At 31.3% G+C, this 23,407-nt stretch overlaps 1 protein-coding gene across 4 annotated transcripts; it reads right to left on the reverse strand.

The window, feature by feature from the left end:
• Positions 1-18,497: 18,497 nt before the first annotated feature.
• Positions 18,498-23,407, reverse strand: LOC136783558 (uncharacterized). 4 transcript variants are annotated; one of them, XM_066743813.1, is made up of 11 exons: positions 23,348-23,407; positions 23,195-23,260; positions 22,897-23,100; positions 22,614-22,700; positions 20,377-20,473; positions 20,255-20,299; positions 20,012-20,170; positions 19,732-19,935; positions 19,477-19,664; positions 19,240-19,402; positions 18,498-18,825 (listed from the first exon to the last, which is right to left on the reverse strand). In XM_066743813.1, the coding sequence occupies exons 5-11, from the start codon at positions 20,447-20,449 to the stop codon at positions 18,683-18,685; spliced, it is 975 nt and encodes a 324-aa protein (XP_066599910.1). In that variant the 5' UTR covers positions 20,450-20,473; positions 22,614-22,700; positions 22,897-23,100; positions 23,195-23,260; positions 23,348-23,407; the 3' UTR covers positions 18,498-18,682. The 4 variants fall into 4 exon arrangements, 3 of the variants coding, with proteins under 3 accessions (XP_066599910.1, XP_066599909.1, XP_066599907.1); XM_066743812.1 differs by lacking the exon at positions 22,614-22,700; XM_066743810.1 differs by having other exon boundaries at positions 22,614-23,100.

The following is a 23,407-nucleotide window of genomic DNA, read 5'->3' on the forward strand; positions in this document are numbered from 1 at the left end:
GTATTATCAGGGTACTATTGGTCTATTTGAATTGATCTTCATGAAAGAGCCACATGATTATACTGAAGATGATTTAAAAACATATAAGAATATTCTTTCTCAAACTAATGTACACAGAGCAGATTACAGTAGCGAGGGAAAGCTTCGTGGGAATAAGGGTCATAAATGGAAGAAAATAATTAGCCCATTATTTCCTCCAAAGAATCTTGTAAAAGGTAGCGGTTATATGTGTGTTAATGATAAACCAGTGAACTATGTACATTGGAATGATCCGAACGAATTAGTTGAACGTTTGAGACTTTTGATTGCATCATCTGCTGCAGGACATACGAATCATCATAATGAGATACAATCAATAATTGAGGAGCTTCATGAAGAACGTATTATCCTATAAAAGAGATTACACTTTCCATAATTTCCCAGTTGATTGTGTTACTTCACAATGTCGATAAATAAATTTGGAGGTATTTCCACTGCCAGTAATGTGAGAAAATATTTCCGCAAAACTGAAGATGAAACATTAAAATTTGATAAACGTATGAATGCATTTAATGCTAAGGGGAATATTATTTCAAATTTAGGATTTGATGCTACTGATGAGAAATGTGCTGTGAATATGCGTGTTCTGCTGGATAATATGAATGCTGTACGTGAGAACCTTAAAAATGAAATGCAAGAAAACAGTGATATTTTACGAAGTATTGCGTTAAGACTGGATGAAACCGAGTTAAGGCTGAATGATTTTCAAGTGAAATTGAGTAATTTCATGCAGAAACATGCTGAAGATAATGCAGATTTAAAGAAATATGTATCAATTTTCATGGAGAATCAGACTAAAGAGGATGCTGAATCAAAGAAACATATAATGAAGATAATGCGGAATTAAAAAAAAAAAAAAAGTGCTATTTTTCATGGGGAGAATCATGCTAAGGAGAATTCTTCTTGAAATAATTCGACAAAGAGTTTTATTAGGAAAAAGAAAGTTTTACTACCATCAGTGCTCGTTGTACCCCTGTAAACCCAACACATACCTGAAGAGTTATGGATAGTGAAGAAAAGAAAAAATTGGTCGAAGAACTGCATGTACCTGCAAGACGGAATTTTCAACGTAGAAGAGTTATAATACGAGGCTTCGATGACCTCTGGCAAGCAGATCTGGTTGATATGAAGAATTATACTGACGGAGGTTACCACTATATTCTCACAGTTATTGATGCATTGTCGAAATTTGGATGGGCAGTAGCACTAAAAACCAAAACTGGCAAGGAAGTGACAGACGCATTTACGAAGATTCTGAAAAGTGGGAGATGTCCCAAAAATTTGCAGACAGATGATGGCAAGGAGTTTTATAATAGTGATTTCAAATCGCTTATAAAAAAACGTAGAATAAATCATTACTCAACATACAGCGTATTGAAAGCTACGATAGTTGAGCGCTGGAATCGCACGCTGAAGACTGAAATGTGGAAACGATTTACGTTGAATGGAAATTATAAGTGGCGAGGCATACTGCAGCGTCTAGTTGAAGACTACAACGCAAGAAAACATCGTACTATAGGAATGTGACCAGTTGATGTGACGCCAGATCATGCTAATATGCTCCTGACTACAGTATACAATAATATAAAGATTGTTGGTCGTGCCAAGTTCAAAGTAGGTGATTTTGTACGAATCAGTAAATACAAGAATGTATTCGCAAAGGGATACACACCAAATTGGACAACTGAAATATTTGAAATTATAAAAGTGCAGAAAACAAATCCTGTTACATATTTACTTAGAGACTCTAGTGGTACTGATATATACGGAGGATTCTACGAATATGAACTTTTAAAAACTGCTAATCCTAATGTATATCTAGTGGAGAAGGTATTACGTAAGAAGGGTGATAAGGTCTTTGTGAAGTGGTTAGGATTCGATAATAAACATAATTCATGGATAAATAAAGATAATATTTTGTAAAAACAATATTTATTAATAAAATTATTCAATTTAAATATAATTAATTTATTCTATAATGACCCCATGGTAGAGTCGATACAGTTCCGTGCACGATATAACGCTTATCATCGTATGGGCTGAGAGCTACTTTCCGTTGCGTAATCGAATAAACATTATGCAATTTTGAGCGAATTAAATTTTGATTGCGAACTTGTACAGTAAAATTTGTTAAACAGTCCTTATAGTCCTCGAAGGTTATGTTTCTAGCAACAACGTAAGTCTTAATACCTTTAGCTTTTTTGATAATTTTATTTTGTACTTTAAATGTGTACATTTTTGATCTCAGTCCAATAAACTCTGTCATTATCTGCCCATTATTCTCATCTTTCATCAGCCCAGGGACTTTTTTATTTACTAGAGGTAAATTGTACTGATTGTTGGGAGAATAATCGCTTGTATCGAATCTAGCAAGATTCTCCCTCATAATAGTGTAAATATCATCACACTCAATGCTGTATATTAGACTATCCGTATCGGTATATAACGCTTTACATTTGCTACCGAACGTAGGAAGCATATAATCATAATGAAAATCATACAAACATGTTTTCGAAATATCAAGAATGCTCGTACCTACGTATATAGGCTTATCGAATTTAGCTGCTAATTTTGTTGATTCAATCGTGACCAAATTCTCACTGAATATAGTGCGACTGTGAAAATTAGGCTTAGCAATCATTGCTTCAGCACCATATCTTCCCTCCCACCTACTCACGAGTTTCACATCAACTCTATTTCTAACATTCTCCATAGTCTTATCGAACACCGCATTGTTCATTAATTTGAAAAGATTTTTCTCAAACTCATTTTTAGATGCTGCACGCAAAGTAGTGTTCAGATCGATATATTTACGTAACCAGGTGGACTGCTGAAAACCTAAAACGCGATGAATGTGTTTTAAGACAACACCATTACGCATACATTGCTGTAAAGCACGATAGTGTATAACATAGCGCTTCTTATTTTCTAAAGTTGCAAGTAGCTTCTTCTGACGTGTACCCGGTGGTGCATCACGTACGGGACAAAATGGAAGGTCGGAATGTTTATCGTGAAGCATGCTTGGATACTCTAAGTCAACCTCTAAAATATAACCCTCGGGTGAATCTATCGGTATATTAGAGATATCCAAATTATTAACATTTTCAATCCAGCGAAATCCGTGAGTAGGTAGCGGTTGAGACATTGCCCACCCATACAAATTATTTACATCGTAGTACATTAAATACTTAGAAGGTTCCTCGGGATTGTAGTTTTGCATGTACCGATTGTTAGCCTTTTCATAGCGGTGCGAGCATTGGCTTAAACCACCACGTATGCCTCGTTCTACGAAAAGCAGCATTTCTACGTCAGTAAAAAGTTCTAATCTTATTTCTGTATGTTTGAGCATTGCATCCCAAGTGAAGCCTGGGAGTGTATAATAATGAGCAGGATCCAAATTATAAGTTTGCATGCAGCTATCACGAAAATTTTCGAAAACGTCAGCCAACAATAGTACATCAGTTTTCAAATAGAGATCGCTATACTCCCCAAGTGTTCGTATTTGAAATTTGGTCCATACCTCCTTAGCGTGATTATACGCACCCTCACTAATATCACTATCGGATAATCTATTATAGAATATCTCGCGTGGAGGTAAAGCAGTTTCTTCCAGACGGTTCAGACTATCTATGTAATCGTAAGGAAAAATACCTTTCCTTGTCAGAAGGTTAAATTGTTCTATGTTTAAATATGAGAATTCTGACTCTAAATTTTTTAACTGTGATCTCGTTAATTATGAACTCAATTTGTCTAAACTAGATGCCATAAATTTGAAAGAATCGATAAACCTTAGTTGTATATTATATTTACGGATGAATTTAGTGAATGAAATATACTTCTCCTTATGTACAGGTAACAAGTGTACTGAACCTTCATACAAGTTAGCGATTGTACCGAAAATAAAATGTGCGTCATAACCTGATAAATTATGAAAAATTACAGGTATTACATGCGAATCGTTAAAGTTTAAATTACAATTATTATGAGCAGGTCCCCTATATTTACCAGTTAAATGATCATGATCGCGAACACGTATTTGATCTGGAAGAAACGGCTTTTTACATATATGACAGTTGGGCTCAGTATAATGCCTTGAATTTTCACTAATATTTAGCGTTCTCATAGGCACTACAGTCTTTAGTTTTTCGCTCGCTATGCTAGCAATTTTATCGAGTTCTCGCACAAACCATTCTATACACTCGAGTCCACGATATGATTTGTAAGTTGAGAGCGGTGAATCACGAACGCTTTTAAAATAATAACCTATACTAAAAGGTATGTGTTTTTGATAAATACCAATTTCGTCATCCGTTTGCTCAACTTTTTCAAGCAAGCATTCAATGTCAGCGTATATGACAAATGGCACCCTCTCACTGTTCTTCATGTTATTGAAGGAAACCCAACGGTCCTTGTCAGGTAGCACAATTCTGATGTTTTTATTGAGCTGCGCACAATCACGTTCATGCGATTTTAGTTTCTCATCATTGTGGAAATAGTGTAAGCAACTATAGGAGGGAAAAAGTAATATTAGAATATAGAAGCAGTAATTATATATATATATATATATATAGTAAAACATACCGATCACAAATAAGATGAGAGCGTTTTCCTCTAGTAAGCTGTCCATTTAGCAGTCTGGAAAGGTTCCTGATGCATATAAAATGTGCTGCTCCTTGATGCTCGAGAAGAAGATTAGCGTGTCTGGACCTCTTGCATTTTGTTAATTGTAGAGGTGCTATGATTGTATTCTCATTCGTCTCAGTCTCTTCCACCATAGTAAAAATATTAATAGAGACATCATTATCTTCCTCAAATTTCGGAATCTGTTTTAATGTAGTCGGAAACGTTATACTTCTAACATCGAAAACATTTGTAAAATGAGGATATGAAGATTTTCGTTGTGGATGAGTATTCGGTTTTGCCGGATAGAGTGCAGCCATTACAGCCCATGCAAAACATGTATTATCATCACTGTGTATGTTTATCACAGCCTGTTTATTCTTAATAGATTCTGGAAGCTCGATGGCACAACCTATATGCAGCGGGTTATAATAATTTATATTTATAATTAAATTCAGAATTTTTTCCAACGCCCATCCGCTATCACGCTCTTGAAACTCACTCAATTCTTTTAGAATTTTCTCTATTATATTTGTATTGTACCATTCACTAAAACTATCAGTTTTGTATAAAATTGCATTGCGGGTTGAGATATGTTTAATATCACTTATCTCTTTAGAAATAAATTGTCCGTTAAAGATGCAATTTATCTTAACTGCGTTCACGTTATTAAACACTTTTTCTGTGTAGGTCTGTACTAAGTCTTTTGCACCTGTTAGAAAATCACGTGGTTCTATATAATTATAATTTACAACCATTCCGCTACATATTCGAGATTTAAATGAAGACTCGAGATCTTTCCAAATAAGCTTTCTCACTCCAATTGATTTCTTATTTTTTGCCGCATGCAGAAGTAGACGCTGGATAGTTGTTATTTCAGTCAGATTTTTGTGTACTGTATCGGGAGCTGCAGATCTATTAGCATCTCTTAAACTTCGAATATAATCACGACACTTGCGTACCCACTCATGATAATTATGCTGATTTCCTAAATCAGGATTCTTGAGAGCATGATTCAAACAATAACTCTTATCCTTAGCTACTCTAAGTAGAAGACACTGTATTTGTGCAATTTCTGCAAAATTTTTCTGCAGCGTGCCTATAGGTGCGTTGCGATTAGAGATTCTGAGTTTATGAATATATTCACGACACTCGCGTACCCACTCGCGATATTCTTCTTGCGTTTTCAAAACTCTATTTCGTAGAGACATCTTTTGTTCTTTTCTTCGAGAGGACTAATCAGGAACTGTGGAAAAGTGGGTGGGAAACTGAGCTCTCTTTAGATAAAGGATCTCTGAAACACTTCAGGGGGTAAGAGAACATTGAGGACAGGTAACGACATGTTAGAAAATAGATGCAAGCGTTTTTCAGTTATACATATATTCCAGATTTTTGCTCATACATATATTTCATATAATAGACATTTTTTAAGGCACATACACCTTCATGATTCAAACATGCTGGAAGATGTGAATTATGCAAGCTATCTTCTAAATCAAAATCCCCCCACATAAAATTATCTACATTAGTTATTTCTAAATTACAAATATCCCTTAACCAATTTGTATTTTCAATTCCTTTCACAAAAATCTCATCCTCATCATCATAAATATACTTCCTTATAATATCTTTATATTTATAGTAGGGTGAGTAGCCATCCGCCCAATTTAAACCGTGATAATTTAGAAAGAACCAGCTAAAAAGAAACATTATATTAAACAAAAATAATATATATTTTTTCTTTTTCATATACTTACTCTGTCCGCTTTCGCTCCTCTTCACTTAGCCACGAATATGAATAGGGCGGTGAAAATAAAATATGGAACACTTTTTGTTCTTGTATAACAGCAAATTCTTTGATTATAAATGACTTATCCGTCAAACGGAATCCTTGAAAATCAACGAACGATGGTGCCATTATGCCTACGTTTTTTATACTAAAATAATTCTATTTAAATATGAATGTTTCATAAAAATTTCTCCCTCTCTTCAAGCTAATTGTTCTTCATCCCTCCTACTACCCTCACCATAGGTCAAAACTATCTCCCACTATAAGTAGCATAGGTCATAAATATTTTCTTGAGGACCAATGACGTTTCCGTTCTTCCAAGAGTGGCAGGTCAGTCATTTCCCCACCGTAGGACCAAAGTTTTGTCAACCCTTAAAGCATCTTAGAATTACCGCCCACTACATGTAGCATAGGGCAGAAAATATTCTCTCTTAGAGCCAATGACGTTTCCGTTTTTCTAAGAGTAATATAGGCATCTTCCTACCGTAGATTAAAAAAATTGTTGACACCTCCCTAACAGTGCTTAAAAGCTCGAAGAAATCGTAGGACAGGCATCAGTATTGCTTGAACGTTTGATTCGTACGACAAATAACATTCCATTTTAAAAATGTCTTCACTGTTTCATATTACACATATAATCGATTTTGACGGGTTTATGATAAACAGAAAGTTTGTGCATAAAGAAGTGGCAATCAAAAACTTAACTACGGGAAATACGAATTACGGTGCATTTCGTGTTCATGAGTCGTATAAAAGTTTATCGACTAAGGACCAAAAAAGCGTAAATTTCGTCTTCAAAAATATTCACGGGATAAAATATTGCAACACAGGATATGAACATTATAATCAAGAAGATATTTACAAATTTGTGAATAGCATAAAATTGGATTGTGAATACCCCCTAGTAGCTTATAAAGGGGGACATGTAGAACGGGATGTTCTGAATTACTTGGATATCCCAAATACAAATTTGGAAAGGTTTGGTTGTCCTAAATTTGATAATTTGATAGCCACTATAAAACCTTGCAACACCCCGTGTAAACTACACGTAAAAATGTTCACCAATCATACGAGAAAGCCTATACATTGTGTATATCAAGAGGTAAACGTTTTCGCACGATGGGTACATCAACAAATAGATGTGAGTATCAAATGTTAAACTTACAATTTGTAAAATATTAACTGGATTTCTCTGTTTCAGATGATTGAATAAAATATATATATATATATATATATATATATTGATATAAGTTTAATTATTAGTTTAATTGTAAAACATTTAATTTTATATATTTGTATAAATTGATGTATATTTCCTTCATTTTTTATATATTTGTATATCAGATCAATTATAAGTTTTTATCATTTATATAAATTTTATGTATATTTGTTTAATTATAAGTTTAATTGTAAAAACATTTCATTTTATATATATAAATAAATTCCGTCTGTCATGTAACTCTTCTACCAATTCTTTCTTCTCCTCACTCCCATGACTATTCCACTACGTATTATGTTTACACTAGCTCATCAATCACTGGCGGTAATATAAGTTTCTTTAGAGCATAATTCCAATCATTTTCTCTTTTCTTCTCATTGGCAGTCGTGATTTCCTCTTTTTGATGCTCATTAGAGATATAATTTGCAACAATTTTCAATCTACCATACATATCTTTCCGTAATGCCTCAACTTTTCGCTCCAATTTATTTTCAATATAATTGACTTTATCATTCAATTGATTAATTCTTTCACTAATATCATTAATTTTTTCATCAATTTCATCAATTTCATCAGTTTTTTTCAGCAGAGTTGTAACTTTTTCCTCAAGGCGGTTACCTTTTAGGTAATAGTGAGTTAGCTTTTCACTGTATTCAAACAATTCCCTCATTAAGCTATCACGTACAGTCATCGAATTACGTAACAGAGCAGCCATATTCACAGCACTTGTCTCATCAGTAACATCACATTCTAAGTTTGAAATTATTTTCTTCTTGGCATTAAATGCATTCCTTTTTTTATCAAACTTTAACGTATCATTGTCAATTTTGTGTGAATAATTTCTCACTTTACCGGTATTGAAACCAGACCCGAATTTATTTATCGACATAGTGAAGTAGCACGTTGAACTAAGAAAATCTTGAAACTGCAATCTCTTTTATAAGATACATAGGTTTAGTAACAGCTAGGACTTAATAAGTTGCCCTATCAAAATATTAATATTCCTGAAATTGATGTTAAATTGTTATTCTCCCCAATAGGGGAGACTATTAAAACTATACCCTTTCATTTAGAGGATATTTCCCCTAACAGCACAGAGCCAGCTTAAAGTCGACTTAAAGTTGGCAGCCCTTGAGTCAGCGTCGACTCAAAGTTGACTTTTCTTTGACTTTTTGTTGACCTTAGGATGACTTTAAGTAGGCAAATGTCCCAAAATAACTGTCAACTATATGCCGACTTTTGAGAGTCAGCTTAAAGTCAACTTGGGAATGTCAGCTGAAAATCGACATTTTAGAGTCGATGGAAAGTCGTCTTGGCAAGGTCAGCTTAAAGTCGACATTGTGGAGTCAGCTTAAAGTCGACATTGTGGAGTCAGCTTAAGGCTGACTCTGAAAAGTTAGGTTATAGTCAATTTTAATAGGGGTTATAGACAGCTCTCCAAAAAAGGCTACAGGATAATAATAGAAAAAATATATACAGTATTTTAACAATACCAAACATAAATATTTAATGTATATAAAGCGAATAATCATTACATAACATTTATACGTATATTAATATATAAATCCTCCATTTTACGGAGTATGTATGCTCACTTTTTAGCTTAATTATATATATTAGAAAGCACCATTTTTATATATTTTATTATATAATTATTTGAAGGAGAAATGTGCAGTTGCCGGTTGTGATGTATAAACGAAGGCCGCTGTTTGGAGGATTTCATTGAAACAACAATTATACTCACTCTATAGTTGCAGTACCGCGAATCTTAAATGCCTGCAGTTTTCAACATTTGTAAAATGCCCTTAGTGGCGATGTGACACGTCTCCAAATGTAGGGGACACTCCTTATGTTCGAGTGTTACAATTATCTGAAATGAATATTATTTACATTTAAAAGATGCAAAAAGTCGATTATTGTAGTTTTCATTAAACGTTCATATATTACCTTTCTTATTTTTTCGTCGAATGCGGTCACCAGCTCGACGGAGCCACTCCTGCAATGTAGATTGCAACTCAGCCACAGTAGCCTCAGCATACCGAGAGGTAAGTGTTTCTGTAATATATATGTTAAATATATAATAAACTTCATATATATATTTATTGTGTGTATACAGAGTCCGACATATATAAAATAATCCAGACCATGAGCACATAATTCACCTTAACTTCGTAATTATAGAAGATATCTATTTTCTTTTTACAAAACGCTGTTTAAATCGTCTTTTAATTTAAAATCAAAAAGGTTATTGTACATCAAAAAGTAGTTTCACCTTTATATAGTTATAGCGATAATCATAATTTTACATCCACAGTCAGCATCATTTTATCTGGCGGACCCTATATACTATATATATCTTGTAACTTCAAAGAATTATTTTATTTAAGAAGTGTTCTCAGTGGCAAATCAAAATAAAGACATTGAAGCTATTACAGTAGAGATGTAAAGTTAAAAATAATAATTTTTTTAATTGTGCAAAAATATAAATATTGCTTGCAATATTTTCTAGAACTATATAATGATCTGAAGGTAAAGGAGAAGGAAAAATAAGACAGAGTGAGTATAGGTATGGGTAATTACCGGTAAGGACCTTGGTTAATTGGAGTTCTTTAAAAGAAAATTTATTGCTTTGTCCTGACCAGGTGACGCACAAAGCAAGCTCATCGCTAATGATTACTTTAATGGCATTAATAATGCACTGCTTGCCGGTCAATCCTCCAGTTTTAATAACCATGTGCTTCTGTTATAATTAAAATCATGCAAATGATAATTTAAAAAAGCTACGATTAGTCTGCCATTCGAAATTGTGCTATCAAATTTTAAAAGAATTACATTATGTACTAATCTCTTTTGAAATGACATCGTGCTTCGCTATTTTTTCTGATAAGTTCTAGTTCGCGCGTACGATGCGAATATTAATATGAAGTAAAATATATACCACACTAAATTTTATTAAAAATTGGGATAAATTAAAGAAAACAGAAAAATACGACGTCTTTTAAAAGAAAACATTCACACAAATATTCAAGTTAATGTCATAAAAATCAAAAGCATCCTCTCTAAGTTTCTCTGAATGTAAGTGCGAATGGAAGGAGAGTTTTGGAATTTACTTTTTACACTTAAAGTTACAATAAAATATTATTTTTAGATTTACTTACAAGCTCTTGTTTTAAAATGTCGCTTGAAGCTAACTTGCTGTCAAATTCTTTTAAGGAATCTATTGAAGTGATAGGAAGAGTAGGCAATAAAGTTGGCCCAGAAGTTCTCCAATCCGGAGGCTGGCGTCCACTGCAGTCTGCAATGTGCTCCCTTAACATCGTTTCGATGGCATGCAGTTGTCTGGATATGGCTTTCTGACCCTTCTTAATCTCAATTAAGCACAAATCGTATCCAGTTTGGTGCGTGGTGGTTTGAGGAGTTTTAGGCAATTCGACTAGAAAAATATACATTAAATTTTAAAAATATATTACAAGTATAATGGGAGATAAGTAAAGTGTTACAGGTCTGATTGATCGAATAAACGATAACAGTAATAAGGAGATTGAAGGGTATCATATAGATCACATTATTGAAATAAACTTGAAATTTGAAACAAAATTGTGTTATACCGAATAATAAAAGTAAACTTTACAGGATAATGATTAAGCGAAACTATATATAAACAAAATTTAGAAACGTTTTAGGAAAAAGTAACATTTTTGCAAATATATTACACATGAAATGAATATTTGTAGTCGAGTTGCAGAAGCTGTATCAAATTTGTCATAATTTTGTCCAATTAAAAATTATACATATATTTATTGCATATTTTTCTGTCCTCGATAGCTTTTAAAACTCTATAAATATACTACCATCATTACAATGTATTAAAAAAATTATAATTTGAAATTATGCTAATTTGTGGCTTCAGTTGAAAAGCTTCATCAGTGCATAAACGCTACGCATATGAATTCGTTCACCTTTCTCTAATATCAAAGCATAACAATGTTTTATAAATTTACAAATTATAAACAGTACTTTCATAAAGTATGTTAAATAAACTATCTAGGTAATAGATAAGAAAAATTACAGCACAAAATATATATTATTCCACGTAATAAAATTAAGATTGCTGTAACATAGCTTCAGTATCTCGCCTAAGCAAATCAATTTGATTTCATGCAAAATGTCCATTTGATCGATGCAATTTGTGGGTACAAAATTTTGATATTGTTAAAAGCTTTCTGTTTATCATTCTGCTAGTCATATTTAAGTTATAGAACGAGTAGAATAGGTATTTATCACTTTATGCCATGCCGATAAATTAAATTATAATATTTTACCTCTCTTTTCCAGCGGTTGCTCATTAAAACAATCTGAAGTATTTGATTAAACTTTAATATTTTGCATAAAATCCTCGTCATCACTAATGTCAACAAATAATTTATTGTCATACTTTCTATATCTTCACCGTAGGTATCCGAAGGTAAGGGCTCTAATAAGTGTGAAGAGGCGTCTAAAGGAGAATTAATAGTTTGAAGTTATAATATTTGCTGAATAGTTTATACTACGATTTTGTTAAAAAGTATTTCTTTTGTATACCTTCTCGATTTCTCTCGTAAGAACATGAAGGTAAGGGCTCTGGTGAGTCGGATGGTACGGCTAAAAGAAAATTAATTATTAAAAGAAATAATGTTTGTTGAATAGTTCATTCACCCTTCGCTTATAAATCTGGGTATTTCGTGTCGAGATAAAAACAATCAATTTATTATTTTTCAATGGAGCTCCTTCAATTATATTTAACGAAAACTATCTGAACAAATGTATTTTTTAATTACTTTATGAATGCTACACGGAGCAGAAGGTTTTAATGTAGCATTAATTATTTCTGAAATGTTTAAGTTTATTTAGCAAGACGAATACTATAGGAAGGATATGAAAGAACCAAGTTTACAAACGTAAGGTATAAAGAAAAACGTTTACAGGCAAAGAATAAAGTGACTGATACCATTATTTCTTTTCGCAGGTGGTGCGTCCTCGACAGGATCATCTTCGGCATCTATTGGAATAGTATTAATCGTATCATTAATATAAGTCAATGTATTGTTATAATATTCTTTTAAAAAGTTAACGCAAGCGTACACTTTAGATTAACGTGAAATCTTATTAGTTGAAATTTCAATTTTCTGTATAGGAAAGGAGATTTTTATGAGCGCATATAATTACAATTGTAATTCAACATTTATAGTATGTATTTAACTATTAAATGCAATGTTCGATTATGTAATAGCATTATTTCATAGACATAATAAAATAATAGAATTTTGTATTTACATAAATAAACAATTTTGTTAAACTATATATATTAACTAGAAACGTTGAGTTAAAATCAAATTTTTGTAAGATAACATGTGTTTATATTATTTTTTAAATATATATGTATATTAAATTAAATGAATATAACATGTGCTTTTTTATATAGCAATGAAATATCACAATGCTGTTTTTAAATTATTATATGATCTCCTCCTATGGATTGAAGTGCTTAAAATGTTTAAGAATATAAGCAATAGCATAAAAGAAACAAATAACTCAATCATATTTAAGAATTTCAACCGCTACGCTAAAATTTTCAAATGTCATATTGACTTTTCTTTGTCCAAGACCTTTACTGTAGTTTTAAACATAGTGTGTAAACAATAGTTCACACTACGTACACACGTACACTACACTTTAAAGGCCAAACTATGTTATCATCAGTGCTTGCTCTCAATTATATAAGTTATATAAATGTTCACTGCTCATATGGGTGTCATTTAAAAAAATACGCGCGCATCAAGATTTTTATATTAAAGTTTAGATATTTTAAAACTGCAAATATAATATTCCTGCCAAGCGTTTCATTCCTAATTCGCATAATATGATTTAAATTTTAAATTTAGCTTCAACCGTGAAATTTTTTAATAAAATGTGTTTGTTTATAACTGTTCATGTGAAAAGCTGAAATTTTAATTAAATATACAAAAAGAATAATTACACTCTTTTATATGAAATTTTACACATAAAAAGTAAAAAGATCATTTAACACGTTGATGATAGTTTTTTGGTAATTAGATCCAATTTGTACAAATCTTTTATAAAATAATGCTGCTAATAATTGAAATTTATTTGATTAACGTTATTTTTTGTATATAATTTTAAACCTGTTAAAACTTTTGTTATATGCATATAAATCAATACACTGTAATTATCACTAAAAAATATTATTATATTTTATGTGACAGCATAAAAAGGCTAATAACGAACTCACGTTTGGATCCTTCAAAGGAGAAAGATCTCTTTCTACTTTCAATTTTTTTTAAATAAGATTCATCTGCAGCAATCGCTCTTAAAATAGTATCACTGTCTGCTTCATTTGACGAGAGAGCTTTCAATTTTTGTTCCACTTCTTTAGCTTCTTGGAACGAATCTGAAAAACAATTATATCGTAAATTGTATATAATATACTCTTCATTTTACATTTTTGAAAATGTATTACTAACAACAACTTACCAAGAGGACCAACAATGCTGTTATACTTTTTAAGATCCCAATCATGTTTTGGCTGTAGTATATTGCATATAGCCAATGTACTATTTACATTTTTCGGAGGCCACCAATAATAGGGCTCACCCTTTGAAAAAATCCAACATTCTGGGATTGCAGAGCATACATTTTCTCCTAATACAATGTACCAAACCTTGGAGGATAAATATACTACATATAATCAATTACATACTATTTATAACAATGGAAAAAATATGTAAGTAAAATTATTTTTAAATTTTAACTGAACAGCTTTTTTAACAATTTTTGAAATAGGCCAAACACATAAATCAGACAGCTTTGAAACCATAAAAATATCTAAATATGTGGAGTCACATGGATAAACCGGTAATTTTGTAACATTCATGAACTTCTGACCAATAATGATAGGAACATCATTTTGATATCCAATGTGAGAAATACAAATAATGCTCTTTTGATTATTTTCTAGTATATAGCAACAATTGTTGTATTTCTTAGTGGTCAATACAAAATTAAATAATTGTACTTTACTGTGGCTATTAATGCATCCAAATGGCAAACACTCATTAATTGGATTTACTAGTTTTGGAATAAGTAAAAATTCAATTTTTGATTGTGGTCGATAAACTTTCTCGTCTAATCTATTGCAAATTTGTTGCAATGGTTTATCAAATTTTCTTAAAAGTTTTTTAAGAAAAAATAAATGATCCTCAAAAGGGAATGCACTAAACGAGTCCAAAGGACCAAAGTTTTTAGAGTCTGCAGCCAAATGGATTAAACTGTGCATATTAAATGTTTGCGTCTCTGGCCCATAAAAAATTCTCATATTTTTGAAAAAATATGTTAGAAGTTCATGAGCATATTTATTATTTTTATAATAATCATGAGCATCGCATAATATTCGCATTGCACAGTTCAATGCATTAAAGTGGAGATATTTATCTTCGGGTAACACATTAGCCAACACAGCTGGTCCAAGGTAAAGAAGAAAAGTTCTATATTGAGTCGCTTTCCATCTAGGAAATTCTTCTATATCAAAAACTTTACGACTAAATTCAACTGGTATGCAATGCGAAATAGATTTCAATGCTTCTGATAAGATATTCATCTTAGAGATATCTATTCTGGAAGCTTTTGACCTATTTATCCATAGAGTCAACATTTGCTTGCATACACCAAGACAACAGCAGTGCATGTAGTCTATTGGAAAATTCGTAACCATTGGAATAGAAAGAAGTTCAATTGGAGACGAATGTTCCTGCAAATGGTGCTCAGGTTGTGTTCGCAGTAAAAAATCTGTGTCACTCCGCAGTGGATGATTTACATCAGGAAAAGTCATCCTTTTGTTCACTGCACAGCCTTTTATAGTACACTTGTTACATCCGTAATAACCATTATGTGACTTTGTATTAGTGATATAAGCTTTCGCTGGTGTATCACAAATGATACAGCGAATATCAATTTGCCAATTCTTATCATTAATCATAAATCCATTACTCTTCAACTCAAGAAACTCTGTAATAAACGCTTGGAGATATTCAGAGAGAACTGGTTTTTTTGATCCATAGAAAATTCCAATTACAAATGGTGAAATTGTTGAATGACAAACATTGCCTAAAATAGGCCAAAGTTGAGCTTTAGAGCTATTAGAGATTGGAAGGCCATCCATATTGATATCCAACATTATTTTATTAGAATTACTAAAACTCATAGGAAAAATTGTAATAATGTTGGTCAGTTGCTTCAGCAATCCATAATGAACATATTGACCACATGTCAAATTACTGATATTATGTGTAGTAGGCCTTGGAGTTCGAAGAAGTGTCCTTGCATCTAAAGGCAAACTACTATGTCCATGTTTTGACAAAATATGTAGAAGAGAAGTGACAGCATTCTGATTTACATTATATCCATTTGCCCATATACGAAGCTCTTCCCTTAAATTAGGTTCTGGTGAACATTCATTGTTATTTGATATGTTGCTACCTTCATCAGTAGAAGGGTCATCAAAAGGACTGGCAGAATCATTATTGGTAGAATCATGAGCAGAATAATCATCAATGGGATAAGAAGATGATTCAAGGGTAGAAGAGGATCCCGCAAGTAAAGGTTCCTCTATAGAAATCATCTCAGATTCAACAGCTTCAGTCGAAGAAGAATGTGTAATGTAATTATGGTTTCTTTGATTGCTAATACTAGGAACATTATCTTCTGTGTTACAATTACTATCAATATTGTACGCAGCTAGTGTTCGCCTATTTTGATGGCGTTTAGACAGTAAGATAAATCTTTTCGGCATGTTCAATTTTTTAAATGAAAATTGTAGAATGAATTACATTAAATTTCATACCATTATTGTAGCTATAGCAGCTCGCACAGACTTCAATAGCAGCAATACAATGTTGAAGCTTACTTGACACTGTAAAAAAATATGAAAAATGTTATAAACTTCAACAATCATAAAAAAGATTTTTAAAAGTTATAATAATTAAATTTTAAGCAGTAGAATATTGTATAAAAATTTTATATATTTTAACTAAATAAAATTTGTAGTATTAATTCTATGCAATATAAAATAATTTATACTTACATTTATATTCCAATTTTAGCTGATGCACTAGCTATCATTTATGCTCAATGAATTAATTAATTGATGGGGTATAATTTAGTGCCCAAAAATATTTACTTTAACAGCAAAGAAGATTGATATTTAAGCCTCCTGTATGTACCTGTAGACTGCTGTAGACCAGTGATACCAAAAGGTAGACCGACGGTCTACCTTCTGGCATCACTGCTGTAGACTATTTTTCATTATACTGTTGGTTGCTTAGCTATAGTGTGTGTAAAGATGGCGTCTGACTGCGAAAAGTAGGCTTAAAGTCGGCAATTTGGAGTTAACTTAAAGCTGACTGTAAGAAATAGGCTTAAAGTCGGCAATTTGGAGTTAACTCAAAGCTGACTGTGAAAAGTAGGCTTAAAGTCGACAATTTGGAGTTAACTTAAAGCTGACTGTGAAAAGTAGGCTTAAAGTCGACAATTTGGAGTTAACTTAAAGCTGACTGTGAAAAGTAGGCTTAAAGTCGGCAATTCGGAGTTAACTTAAAGCTGACTGTCAGAAGTAGGCTTAAAGTCGACAATTTGGAGTTAACTTAAAGCTGACTGTGAAAAGTAGGCTTAAAGTCGGCAATTCGGAGTTAACTTAAAGCTGACTGTCAGAAGTAGGCTTAAAGTCGACAATTTGGAGTTAACTTAAAGCTGACTGTGAAAAGTAGGCTTAAAGTCGACAATTTAAAGTCGTCTCTAAAAAGTCGGCATTATGTCGGCACTTTCGAGTCAATTGAGTCTTGTCTCAAAAAAGTCAACCTAAAGTCGACTTTCTACCAAGTGTGCTGTTAGGGTCGTTATTCGCTTCATAGGTTTAGTTAAAGCCATGCAAAGTTATAATTCCATGCTCGATGGAAAGTTAATTCCTTGCACGATATCAGCAACTTATCACAATAGCTATCTACAATTTAACTAACGAGAAAAGGGGGGATTGCGGTAGCCACCTAGCGGCAATTACTGGTACTATCAATTAAATTGAACTAGTTCACCCGTGTGTGTAATTACGTAATATTAAAATACCATTAGCGCGAAAGAAGATTAAGGAAGGCAGTCACCTAGCGGTGACTACTGGAACTAGCAATTAACTCAACCTAGTTTATCTGTGTAGCAGCCCAACTAGCACACGGTCAACTAAAACCTGCCTTTTCCGCAGCAGAAAATAGTCACGGATGACTTCCCGGTTGGTAGAATTGTTACTATATTGTACAGCAGAATGTACATTCTATGTCCGCCAGAATGGTAACTTTTATGACGTACAATAACCTATTAAAATAGCAAACAATATGTTGACATCTCAAAACACTTTTTGCTATCGAAAAACAAAGGATAAATGTAACTATTTTGTGTTAAAGAAAAATAGCAGAAAAGTTAACTTAATGTCTAGTTTTTAACACTAAAAAAAGGCGACTATTGTGATACCTAAAAGTTATTGAAATTGCAAGGATTTGTGTACTAAATGAAGATAAATATTAAATAATCATTTATAAACAACTTTATATGATTCATTGTTAATTTTTATTGTAATAATAATAAAAGTTATTGAATACAATGATCTTTTTCTTTACTCAAAGGTAGAATTAACAATGAATCATATAGCAGTATCTTCTAATGATTATTTAATATTTTTCTTCATATCTGAAAAAGAAACTGAATATTTTAATTTTATTTGCGTATGTTTAATTAATAAAATATTAAATTATTTAATTTACATATTTTTTACAAACATGCATGTATTTTAATTATTATCACATTAGTAATACTGTACTGTTATCACATTAGTAACACTATTATCACATTAGTAATCTTCTGCACCGAATTATGTTTGTATAGTCTGATGCTCTAAAACTTATAAGTATAGAATAAATTTATTCAAGTCTCATCCTTTTGGCAGCAGCTCTCCTTTCTTGTAGATCTTTGGATTTAATTCTATCTCCCGCACGTCTTAACCATTCTTTTACTTTTTCCTCTACTTCTGATTTTGTACATTTGTACTGATTTTGCAATATATCTGTAAAATATATTTTAAATTAATTAAAATGCAAGTACGTGTTACATAAAATATGCAAAAATAATGTTCATACTAAAATTAAAATTTATATAAGGTTTGGCAAATTTGTACTAAGTGATTATCTGGAAAATTGTAAGTGTTTCATATTGTTGAAATAAGTTGTTAAAAGAAGCTATAAAAATACGTAATATATAATTAGAGATTGCGTTTTACAAACTCAAAGATCAACTATGTATCATTCAGTACATAAGGTTAAACAAATATAACCATCACATGAAAGTATTTAAGATATTTAAAATTTTAATTGTTAACAAATTTTTTGTAATTCTATAACGTTAGTGTAAGTGTAGCAGCAACCTGATAATTTGTATGCAATTTCATCGATTTTAAAATGTAAGTGTGAATAATACTAACTAATTATTATTCCAGGAAAAGTGCACTTAGATATACAAAATGTATTCCGAGTTTGGCCACTCCAAGTACATTTTGTTGCAAGGCTATCACTCATTATAGCAGACATTACATTGCTTGTAGCTTTTTGAATATTTTTCCCTCCAAATGAGCCAACTTGCTTTTTCTGTAAGATTAATTAATAGATTACTGTGATAATAAAGCAATCAAACTCAAATTAAATATTTTAAAGTAGCTTACAAATTCAACACATTTATTATCATTAGATAATAACTGATCAAAATTTATTAAATCAACCAATTTATCTGATTGATTAATAGAAGGTATAGTATTCTCTTTATCATTACTAAAATCAGATGTATTTTTTATCAATTGAATTATTTCATTTTGTTTTTTTAAAATTTTAATGGAAATCGCTTTACAGTACGCTGTGTAAAAAATTTGTAGTTTTAGTTGAAATATAATTGATTTTTTAGAAGATAAAAAAATACCTACAGCAACAATACTTTCCATGCTCATTACTTATAGCATTGTTATTATCATTCAATTCGTAATCATTTACTATATTGTCGTTCATTTCTTCTGTATTTAATTGCTGATTACTAATAGCTGCATCTTCATGGTCATAATATAAATCATCAAATTCATTGTTTATTACTTTTGGGTCGTCTTCTTCATGAGAGTCATTATTCATTTCTCCTAATAAAAGTAAAAACTTGCACCTGTGAGTAATGTACACAATTTTAATTAACTGATATACATAATATGTATTTACCATATGAAGATGTATGTACAGTTGAAAAAGGCAAATCATGAGATAAATCATTATTAATAGGTTTAGCTGGAATTCTTAAAATTTTGCCATTTTTATTTACAACAATATTTTGTATTAAGGTATCAGCACTTCTATTTTGAGTATCAGTCTCCTTTGATACTGTAAAAATTTACAAAGCATTTATTATATTTATAAAATATAAAATAAAATTGCATATAATTATAAATAAATAGTAGAATTTACCATAATGTTTTATATTTTTATTGTATAAGGTTTCTATTTGGAAGCCTGTGAATATTATATGAAAGTCATTTAATCAATTCATAATTTTGAAAAAAATGAAACAATTAATTTTGAAATATTACCTTGCGCTTGAGTAATGGGCATAGATATAAGATTTTGGTTTCTCTTTCTGACTTGGGATGTTGATGTTGACATTTTTAATTCTATGAGCAATAAAATCTAGAAACATAATCATAATTCATAACATTGTTGCATATTTTGTTTTACTCTTTAGAATGTATTATTGGTAGAATATAACAGGTAGACAGACATGAAATTGCTAGACCTTTTTTTTTAATATTATCAATAGGCCATGACTGAAGCTCAGAAAATTCAGAAACTTTAACTATCCCTAATTTACGCGAGTCACATGGATAGTTTTCTAATGGAGTTGCATTGATGGCTTTTACGCCATTAATTACAGGCATTTTATTGTAATGGCAAATTGACTTAATTAATACAACAGTATTATCTGCCAAATAGCAACAGTTATTTGGGAGTTTATCCTTTAATTGAAAATTTGAAAATTGTATACAGCTAAACGCGTCTTCAAAGTTTCGTGGTAATGCACTCTTCTCTTTTTTCTTTATTAATTGAAACCCCGAAGAAGGTGGTAATGAAATAATTGATGTCAGTTTCGATTTTTCTACTATACGATTCATTATCTGTGCTAAAGGCGAGGAACCGCTCTTTAATCTATTTTTTATATCATGTAAAAAGTTTTCAAATGGAAAACAGCTGAACGAATCTAACGGACCATACAGAAGAACATAGCGAGATATATGGATTAGATTATGAACATTGTAAATAATTGAGTTATTGTCATAAATTGTTCTTATTTCTTCAACAAACTGATATAAAAGATCATTTGCAAATTGATTTTCTCTTATGCATAGTTCAGTGTCACTTAATAATCTACATGCACAATTTAATAAATTAAAATGAGTTACTTGCTCTACTGTTAGGAATAATGGTGTAACAATTGGGCCTAAATATAACAAGAATGTACGAAACTCTGTTGCTTTCCATCTTGCAACTTCTTTCATAGTTCGCGGCTTTCTTGCAAAATCATTTGTCAGAAAACTGGAAAAATCGCAGAAAACTTGATCCGCTATGTTTAAAACTGCAATGTTATCCCTTGATTTGCATTTATCTATCCACAACGAAAGAAATTTTTTCATTACTCCCAAACAAATTAAATGCATGTAATCAAGTGGAAATTGTTTTGTCATGCTAAGTCCTACAACTTCTAATATTGATTTTTGATTTATAAAAGATAATGGCACATTTTCTCTAAAGGTCAAATCAGTACGCAGAGGAGCTCTACTTTGCAAGAAAAGTCTTCGACCACTAATAGTAACCCCTTCATCTAGGCATTCGCCACATCTACTATTATGTGCTGGAAAGCAACGAAGGAAATTTCTAGCTGGAGTATCTGCTAGTATAGATTTTATATATACTTTAAATGTTTTATTGTCAAAAGAGAAGCCACAATTGTTTAAGTTGAGATATTCATCTAAAAATTGTTTTAAATAATCATTTAGTAATGAAGGTTTTCCAGTACCATGATATATTGCTATTACGAAAGGATCTAAATGATATGGTGTATCAACTAGTTGACCTAAAATTGGCCATAAGTGACTTTGAGAACTTGTAGATATAGACAACCCATCTATATGAACGTTTATACTTAATTTTTCTAAAAGAACAGAAATATCAATTTGCTTTAAGACATCAGTTAATGCTAATTCTAATCCATAATATGAAAATTTTCCAGTACCCATACTTATTATTTTATTCTTTCTAGGTGTTTGCATTAACGTTCTAGTAGAGAGTGGAAGATTTAAAAAACCACTCTGACGAAGGCCTTGTAAGAGTGAGTCTGATGCTTCATGACTTATTCTATATCTCATAATCCAATTTCTTAAATATTCGATAAACTTTGAATGAATATCTAAAGTTTCAGAATTTGCAGAACTCTCATCACAATGTCCTAAGTCATTTATAATAAAATTATTTTCACTCTCATAACTCATATAAGTCTGTAGAGAATTATTCAAGTGTACTTCAAATAAAATATTATTTCCTGTTCTGTCAATCATATCTAATCTGTCTGAATTATTTGCATCCTGCAAATTGCCTTGATTGTTAACATTAATATTTTCAAGATCAGATTGCAATAATATGTTCAGCCTTCTACGTTGTTGGCGTCGAGTGAGATTAGCAAAGCTTTTCCTTTCATTTGGCATAGTAGATTGAATAAACGAGAAATTAATTAAAATCTTATCAGAAATTAAAAACATACAGATATATAACTTACAAAAATTGTAATCCAAACTTAAAAATGTCAACAGCAGAAGCATGGTCTTAGTCAGATTAGAGATTTTCCCAAACCATCTTGTGGATTCTTAAAATCATCTTTTATGATATATATGATATAAATAACAAGTGAGAGGTGATTTTGTATTGTTTTATTTACTTTTACCTCTTCTATGAAAAATGTTCACATATATGTAAATATTTCATGCAACCCTGATACATATTAGTTGACATGAATAGTTTCTGTTCATAAAGCTTCATACGACCCAACAGCCAACACATACCTTTTATTGTTATTCTTTTTGTAGTATACTTGTTGTTTGTCGTTTGGCTCTTAGATTGCCTATTTTATTTCAAATGGACAGTTTAATGTTTACATAATTTTGTTTCCCTTATAACCCCACTTCTTGGCTTAACAGCTCCAATATTTGGCCTTTTATTTGCAAGCCTATATATTTATTGTATTGGATCAATACTTTCCAATTTTCCTTAAATAAGGAGAAAATATGTTGTAAATTTTATATGATTACTAATTAGAGATAAATACAATAGCCACAATAAATTAAAAAAAAGTAAACTTACTTTTGGCAAGAGAAGGTGAGTTTTCTCAGGGACGTTGTTTATTTTTTAATTCTTGTAATATACAACCTGATTGCAGAAAATAGGTAAAACAAAAATTAGTTTTATTACCGGCACAAACACAGAAATTTTTAGTTAAATTAATTCTGTACTTACAACATCATATGGGCCGACGTTAACAGGGTTAACAGATTTAGCGAGAACTGGCGAGAACCA

This window comes from Prorops nasuta, unplaced genomic scaffold (genome assembly GCF_024137725.1).
Source record: "Prorops nasuta isolate Cenicafe-Biocafe unplaced genomic scaffold, Cenicafe_Pnas_1.2 PNAS00034, whole genome shotgun sequence".
Taxonomy (NCBI): Eukaryota; Metazoa; Arthropoda; class Insecta; order Hymenoptera; family Bethylidae; genus Prorops; species Prorops nasuta.